We start from the raw sequence: 8790 nt of genomic DNA on the forward strand, positions 1-8790 counted from the left end.
TATTCATTATCAACTGTACACTACTAACATACTACTTCAATTTTGTTTTCCTGGGGCAAATACCCAGGGTCACATACAGTTAACATGCAGTAGACAAAGCRATTTGTGCAGCCTACCATACACAAACATCCAAAAAAAGGTAGAGAAATCACATCCTTCCATTCTTGCCTCTCCGGAACACTGGTTTAAATAATAACTTAAAGATAACGTATCTGCAAAAAGTTCTGATTTGTTGACTGTAAGCCTACATGTAAAGAGTTTGTCTGACTAATGACCAGGTCTCCTTGCCAACCAGCAGACAATAAAGGAAGTGAACACAGAAGAGGACCGCCCACTTCACATTTCACTGGGCCATGAAAGCAAGCCTTCTGCTCTCTGCGGTCTGTAGGGAGTGGATAACAAAGCAATAAACCAAGTTCCTGGTTTCACTCTCATGGGTGCTGGCTGTGTAAGGTGAGCTAAAACTATTTTCTGAATGTTGACTGTGAAAATAAAATGATAGGGGTATAGGGAAGGCCAGAAACACAGTCGAAAGATAGCATGTTAATTAAACACCATATGTGCTTAATATTTCAGTTGCCCTCTACTTAGTTTCAGAAGGCAGGTGCATTGGTATTGTTCCGGTTCCAACCACATTTTGTCGTGTACACATACTGTATTTTGCAGATGTTCTCGCAGGTGCAGCGAAATGCTTATGTTTCTAGCTTCGACAGTGCAGTAATACATAACACTAATTTAAATGAAGAAATATCAGAACGAGCAATGTCAGAGACCGGAATATATATATATATATACACTACTGTTTATAATATATATACACTACCGTTCAAAAGTTTGGGGTCACTAAGAAATGACCTTGTTTTATAAAGAAAAGCTCATTTTTTGTCCAATAAAATAACCTAAAATTGATCAGAAATACAGTATAGACATTGTTAATGTTGTAAATGACTATTGTTGCTGGAAAAGACAGATATTTTTATGGAATATCTACATAGGCGTACAGAGGCCCATTATCAGCAACCATCACTCCTGTGTTCCAATGACAGACGCCTCACAAGTCCTCAACTGGCAGCTTCATTAAATAGTACCCGCAAAACACCAGTCTCAACGTCAACAGTGAAGAGACAATTCCAGGATGCTGGCCTTCTAGGCAGAGTTGCAAAGAAAAAGCCATATCTCTGTCCAGTGTCTGTGTTATTTTGCCCATTTTATTATTTTCTTTTTATGGCCAATAAAAATAAAATAATAAAATGGGCAAAATAACACAGACACTGGACAGAGATGTCTTTTTCTTTACATCTCTGCCTAGAAGGCCAGCATCCCGGAAAACCCGGAGTCGCCTCTTCACTGTTGATGTTGAGACTGGTATATATATATATATATATACTGTATGTATATAATGGTGTGTATGGGCAGTATATGAATAGGAAAGGTGTGTGCATCAGTAGTTATATAGGATGAGCCTTGACTGGAATACAGTATATACATATGAAGTAGGTAAAACGGTATGTAGACATTATTAAAGTACCCAGWGTTCAATGACTATGTACGTMGGGCAACAGTCTCGAAGGAGAAGGGTTGGTGGTAGCCAGCTAGTAACAGTGACTAAGTTCAGGGCAKGGTACTGGGCAGAGGCCGGCTAGTGGTGATAGAAGCTGTTTTTTAGTCTCTATGTCCCAGCTTTGATGCACCTGTACTGTCTCCGTCTTCTAGATGGTAGGGTTTTTTGATACTGTAGGCTCTCGTTTAGTTATTATGATGTTAATTCTTTAGTGAGCTGAAAGAGGTGCGATTCTGCCTACCTCGGTCAAATACACATGTGCTGTAACATTTTGCTAATACAAAGGCTACTATACACAGCAGGCCTACCTGAATACAATGACAAAACATGCGTCGTGATCAACGTTTCCTCTAAACGACGTGCGTGCAGTTACCCGTGACTGCTACGCAGCTCCCCTGTGACTACTGCGCAGAAGAAATACTCTCATCAGTCCACSGAGAGAAGAACGAGATTGAACTTCGCTCAACTTTCTAGAGTTTTCCATGTTAGTTAACACTATCAGCGTTTGCGTTACTGTGGAAATTGTGATCGAATCAACGCAATATTAGCCACTTTCAATGCAACATACCGAAACAAAACGAACAATGCAAGAGATTRCATTGTAGGCAGAACGCATCAGAGTAGGATTCTATTGCATTGACAGGCATGGTCTCATCCCGTAAACTATACAGACCGGTGCGGCATAACCAATCAGAGCTGTACTAAGCCTATATGCAAATAGACCATTGTCATAAATGGATCCATGCTATTTGTTTTGATCTGGACTTTACAGCTGTGGTCGTGAGTAGATGTGCTTCTTTTGCGATTAAAGCAAGAGCTGCATGTGGCCACCTGTGCACATTTTGTTCATATCCTTTGCTAGTTTGTTATTAGCCCAGTTATAGATMATTTGTAGTCAGCAATAGGGGAGTGATTGCTTCCTACAAGATCCCAACATGTGTACCTTTTTAGACATTTTTGAAAAGCGAGTCAGGTAAAGAGCTTTTTTTATGTGTTAAAGGGGCAGTGTTGTATTTTGAGACAGGCTTGAATAAGCTAAGTAGCCAGTAGGCAGATGGTAGGATAATTTGTCTGATTCTCTGTAATAATGGTATGGGAATAATAATGCATTTTATTTTGTAAAGTGGTTTCTTGCATCAAACAACCCCATTGTCAGTCACCTCCTTATCTGAAGGACAAGTGGATAAACAGGTTAATGTCRAGCCCTGCTTGTTTTGTTTTTTCAAAAGTCTCATSTAGRCCTACATTGAAAACCACACATTGGCTGCTACTGTRGGCTGAATGATAGAACAGCTATTTACATGTKAAAATGTTATGGGATGCATTTTGTCCATTGTTTTTGATGGTAGGTCACTCTGGTAGGCCTACATTATGATCAAATAGCCACAGTAGCCTATTTGGCCACTGTTTAAACTGTAACTTAAAGCGGGTACAGCCTCAGTGGTCACAGTAATCTCGCTCTGGAAGTTGCACAGAATTTTCACAACATTCAAGTTTGCGCTCAGCAGACCAGAAATTTGCTCAGTGCCAAAAACATTTTGAAGAGAACATTGGTTGTGACTCATATGTATGTTATCCTTCGGGACTGTGAAAAAATAGGACAAGTACAGGCTTGTGTTGTTTCTATATAAGAACACACAGCCTGAGGGACTTTAAGATATGGTTGGTCAACACTGTATACACAGCTGGTTTAAGAAAAATTGGGATCCTTATAATACATGTTTTTATTATGTTGTTCACTATAGGACCAAAGAGAACATGATGGCCATTGATCACAGACTTTCTCTACCYCTGGCAAGTTTTATTTTGGCCATTTCCTTGACTACAACTACAACTCTGACAAGCTCTTCTGAGAGAGGAAATAATGCCACTGCCACCACAGAGACAATGGCTCCAAACCAGACCTACACCACTGCCATGCCAACTCCTTCAAATGTCACCGTTGACGGTGCTCTCTCTACTACAAGTTACCATAACTCAAGTCAGAACAGCACTGGAACAACARCTCACAGTGCCGTGCAGGACAACTCAACAACCACAACAGCACCGGCTGAGAGCTCAAACCCAACCACTGAGTCAACACCATCAGCTTTGGCCCCTACAGCTAATGCTACATCTGCAGCCRTTACAGTCCCGGGTATAGTCCCCTCCACTCCACCAACCACCCAAGCAGCCAAGAGCACTGAAAACCAAAGCAGTACATCAAATATCCCGCCACAACAATCSACTAAGAATCTTCCTCAAACCACCAATGCCGCCACGTCGATGACAACAGCAACACATAATGTGACACAAGGTAACTGCCGCTGGTTGATATGTCTGTCTTTAAAGATGATGATTTATTATGCAACACAAATGTAAGTGAATTTCAATTATTCACATCTTTCCTGGGTTTATTCAACAGGTTTTGGACTAGACAATTCAGAAAAAGGCATGACGGTCTTCTTCAGTGTTGTGCTCGGGGTGTTTGTTCTGGGAATATTCATGTACACGTTGAATAGATGGAACCAGATGAGGCAATACTCACATCGGCCTCTCTATAACAACTCTGAGGGCGAAGGTAAGAGAATTCATATATCATGTTCTCATAAAACCTTTTGTCAATATCTCAAATGTATTTTGTCACTGTCACTAAGATGTAGACACATTGACAGTGCACGCAGGCTCCAATTGAATATTATATTAATTTCATTCTCGCGTAATACATAAATATATATTGTATTATAGCTGACACATTTGTGCTACTGTGGTGAATGCTACATTAGTTCTCACAACTCTACTCAATGCATTTTCAGTGGGTGGATCCCTGGCAGCAGACGACACACTCGTAATTTCAGGAGGACTCTACGATGGTTCACAAATCTACAATCCAACTATGACAACTACTGATATGACGGAGGATGAGTTCAATTTGGATAACCGTCTACATGTGTCCCAGCCATCACAGTTCCGMCTGGAGTTCTTAACTGAAGAACGAGAGAGCTCCCCAGGCTATGAGGCCTCGACCTTTCATACTTTTCAGCCAATTGATGATGATTATTAATGTCAAATCTAGCTTCTTTTTTTTAAACATCACTTTAACAGTTGCATTGTTTATACAGTTGAAGTCGGAGGTTTACATACACTTAGGTTGGAGTCATTAAAACTCGTTTTTCAACCACTCCACAAATTTCTTGTTAACTATAGTTTTGGCAAGTCGGTTAGGACATCTACTTTGTGCATGAYGCAAGTCATTTTTCCAACMAWWGTTTACAGACAGATTATTTCACTATTCACTGTATCACAATTCCAGTGGGTCAAAAGTTTACATACAGTAAGTTGACTGTGCCTTTAAACAGCTTGGAAAATTCCAGAAAATTATGTCATGGCTTTAGAAGCTTCTGATAGGCTAATTGACATCATTTGAGTCAATTGGAGGTGTACCTGCGGATGTATTTCAAGCCTACCTTCAAAATCGATGCCTCTTTGCTTGACATAATGGGAAATTTAAAAGAAATCAGCCAAGACCTCAATTGTAGATCTCCACAAGTCTGGTTCATCCTTGGGAGCAATTCCAAACGCCTGAAGGTACCACGTCATCTGTTCAAACAATAGTACGCAAGTATAAACACCATGGGACCACACAGCCGTCATACTGCTCAAGAAGGAGACGTGTTCTGTCTCCTAGAGATGAACGTACTTTGGTGCGAAAAGTGCAAATCAATTCCAGAACAACAGCAAAGGACCTTGAGAAGATGCTGTAGGAAACAGGCACAAAAGTATCTATATCCACAGTAAAAAGAGTCCTATATCAACATAACCTGAAAGGCCACTCAGCAAGGAAGAAGCCACTGCTCCGAAACCAAACGCAATAAACAAACAAAACAAAATAACAAAAATAGAAATGTTTGGCCATAAAGACCATCATTATGTTTGGAGGAAAAAGGGGGACGCTTGCAAGCCGACGAACACCATCCCAACCGTGAAGCACGGGGGTGGCAGCATCATGTTGTAGGGGTGCTTTGCTGCAGGAGGGACTGGTACACTTACAAAATAGATGGCATCATGAGGAGGAAATTTATGTGGATATATTGAAGCAACATCTCAAGACATCAGTCAGGAAGTTAAAGCTTGGTCGCAAATGGGTCTTCCAAATGGACAATGACCCCAAGCATACTTCCAAAGTTGTGGAAACATGGCTTAAGGACAACAAAGTCAAGGTATTGGAGTGGCCATCACAAAGCCCTGACCTCAATCGTATAGAACATTGTGGGCAGAACTGAAAAAGTGTGTGTGAGCAAGGAGGCCTACAAACCTGACTCGGTTACATATCTCTGTCAGGAGGAATGGGCCAAAATTCACCCAACTTATTGTGGGAAGCTTGTGGAAGGCTACCCGAAACGTTTGGCCGAAGTTAAACAATTTAAAGGCAATGCTACCAAATACTAATTGAGTGTATGTAAACTTCTGACCCACTGGGAATGTGATGAAAKAAATAAATGCTGAAATAAATCCTTCTCTCTACTATTATTCTGACATTTCACATTCTTAAAATAAAGTGGTGGTCCTAAGTGACCTAAGACGGGGACTTTTTACTCGGATTAAATGTCAGGAATTGTGAAAAACTGAGTTTAARTGTATTTGGCTAAGGTGTACGTAAACGTCCGACTTCAACTGTATAATTTTTTWAAATGTATATTATTTMGATTTTTTCTTCTTAGTACTTTTTTCACCCTACCATTCCATCCCTAATTGGATTCAGCTAATGGACAACAATACTTATACCGCTACTTACAGTTATATCGCTCTATGATACCTGTAGTTAAATAATTATACATGTATTCTTAACTTCCTCTTTCTTCAAGTGTTGGATTTTCACCCACAGCGGCCAATCCATTATTCATTCTGATCTTAACTCCAACCCTCCGATGTCCACAGATTAACCCATCTTTCCCAGTGTAATGCCATTGTTCTATTTCCTTTTACAATACATCCCTTCATTTTACTATGATGTCTTACGARGGTCCTGAACTTCCCTAATTGTAAGATTTCTACCGATATTGCCCTAAAAATGTATACTTTACCTAGGCGTATAATGATATTTCGCATTGACTGATTGTGGTTTTTCACATCCCCTAACAAGATCCCCTAATTAAGACTGAACAACCATTCCTGGACCTGACTCCAAAATCGAGCCACCAATGGACTGTACCATGAAATATGTTCTATTGATTCTGTTTCCTCATGACAGTCTGCACAAGGCTGACTGTTCAATGCCCAATATACTGAGCATTCATTTTGTAGCAAGTATTTTATATTATAGCTTAAATTTAAAAGAATTGATTGAAGTGTCAAGTCATAGACCCGATGCCAAGGTAATGAGACATCAAAAGCCTGTTGTCAACTGACTTGAATTTTATACGTATTTCTGTCAAACACTTTGACTGATACATTTTTTGATTTAGACTACTCATTTTAAGCCATTTATGATTTTTAATGGGTGGCAGACAGATTCATTCTTTAATTTCTTCAAAAAGTAATGGTCTCTTCCAATTTTGTGGCAGTGCTGCAATGAGTTGGTTATAATTTTGGATTGAGCATATACCTCCATACACTGTTGTTAGTATGCTTGTTTGACATAAGTTTACAATCTTTTTCATGATTTTTTCTGTATAAGTAAATTGGAGTTTAGCCATATTATTTGCTGTAAAATTAGATCTTCCTTTTCTGGAGAATGAAATTGAAATTGTAGCCAACTCTGTAAAAAGGAGGATACTTGAAACGGATTGTACACTAAGTGTACAAAACATTAGGAACATTTGCTTTCTCCTTGACATAGACTGACCAGGTGAATCCAGGTTAAAGTTATGATCCCTTATTAATGTCACCTGTTAAATCCACTTCAATCAGTGTAGATAAACGTGAGGGCACTGGTTAAAGAAGGATTGTTCAGACTTGACACAATTGAGACATGGATTGTGTATGTGTGCCATTTAGAGGGTGAATGGGCAAGACAAMAKATTTAAATGCCTTTGAACGGAGTATGGTAGTAGGTGCTAGGCCAACTAGTTCGAGTGTGTCAAGAACTGCAACGCTGCTGGGTTTTTCATGATCAACAGTTTCCCGTGTGTAACAAGAATGGTCCACAACCCAAAGGACATCTATCCAAGTTGACACAACTGTTGGAAGCATTGGAGTAAACATGGGCCAGCATCCCTATGGAATGCTTTTGACCACCTTGTAGAGTCCATGCCCCGACGAATTGAGACTGTTCTTAGGACAAAAGGGGTGAAACTCAATATTATGAAGGTGTTCCTTATGTTTTCTACACTCAGTGTATATACAGTGCATTCGGAAAGTATTCAGACTCCTTCACTTTTTACACATTTTGTTACGTTACAGCCTAAAATCGATTAAATATGTTTTTTTCCTCATCAATCTACACACCATACCCCATAATGACAAAGTGAAAAAAGGTTTTTAGAAATGTTTGCAAATGTTTTCAAAATAAAAAACAGAAATACCTTAAGTATTCAGCCTCTTTGCTACGAGACTCAAAATTGAGCTCAGGTGCATCCTGTTTCCATTCATCATCCTTGAGATGTTTCTACAACTTGACTGGAGTCCACCTGTGGTATGTGAAATTGATTGGACATGATTTGGAAAGGCACAAACCTGTCTATTTTAGGTCCCACAGTTGACAGTGCATGCAAGAGCAAAAACCAAGCCATGATGTCGAAATGAATTGTCCGTCGAGCCCCTAGACAGGATTGTGTCCAGGCACAGATCTGCAGCATTGAAGGTGCCCAARAACACAKTGGCCTCCATCATTTTTAAATGGAAGAAGTTTGGAACCACCAAGGCTCTTCCTAGAGCTGGCCGCCTGGCAAAACTAAGCAATCAGGGGAGAAGGGCCTAGAAGGACAACCATCTATGCAGCACTTCACCAATCAGGCCAATTATTGGCCAGACGGAAGCCACGCCTCACTAAAAGGCACATGACAGCACGCTTTGAGTTTGCCAAAAAGCACCTAAAGGACTCTCAGACTATGAGAAATAAGATTATCTGGTCAGATGAAACCAAGATTGAACTCTTAGGCCTGAATGCAAGCGTCATGTCTGGAGGAAACCAGCCACCGCTCATCACCTGACCAATACTATCCCTACGGTGAAGCATGGTGGTGGCAGCATCATGCTGTGGGGATATTTTTCAGCAGCAGGGAGACTAGTCAGGTTCGAGGGAAAGATGA

The 8790-nt window shown here is 40.2% G+C and overlaps 1 protein-coding gene across 2 annotated transcripts; it reads left to right on the plus strand.

Annotated features, from left to right (window-relative positions):
* Nucleotides 1-350: 350 nt before the first annotated feature.
* Nucleotides 351-8069, plus strand: LOC139028360 (uncharacterized protein DDB_G0290587). Of its 2 annotated transcripts, none has more exons than XM_070445525.1 (4): nucleotides 351-453; nucleotides 3307-3857; nucleotides 3966-4121; nucleotides 4357-8069. In XM_070445525.1, the coding sequence occupies exons 1-4, from the start codon at nucleotides 434-436 to the stop codon at nucleotides 4602-4604; spliced, it is 975 nt and encodes a 324-aa protein (XP_070301626.1). In that variant the 5' UTR covers nucleotides 351-433; the 3' UTR covers nucleotides 4605-8069. The 2 variants fall into 2 exon arrangements, with proteins under 2 accessions (XP_070301626.1, XP_070301625.1); XM_070445524.1 differs by lacking the exon at nucleotides 351-453 and adding an exon at nucleotides 2065-2534.
* The last annotated feature ends 721 nt before the right edge of the window (nucleotides 8070-8790 follow it).

This window comes from Salvelinus sp. IW2-2015, linkage group LG11 (assembly GCF_002910315.2).
Source record: "Salvelinus sp. IW2-2015 linkage group LG11, ASM291031v2, whole genome shotgun sequence".
NCBI classification, from domain to species: domain Eukaryota; kingdom Metazoa; phylum Chordata; class Actinopteri; order Salmoniformes; family Salmonidae; genus Salvelinus; species Salvelinus sp. IW2-2015.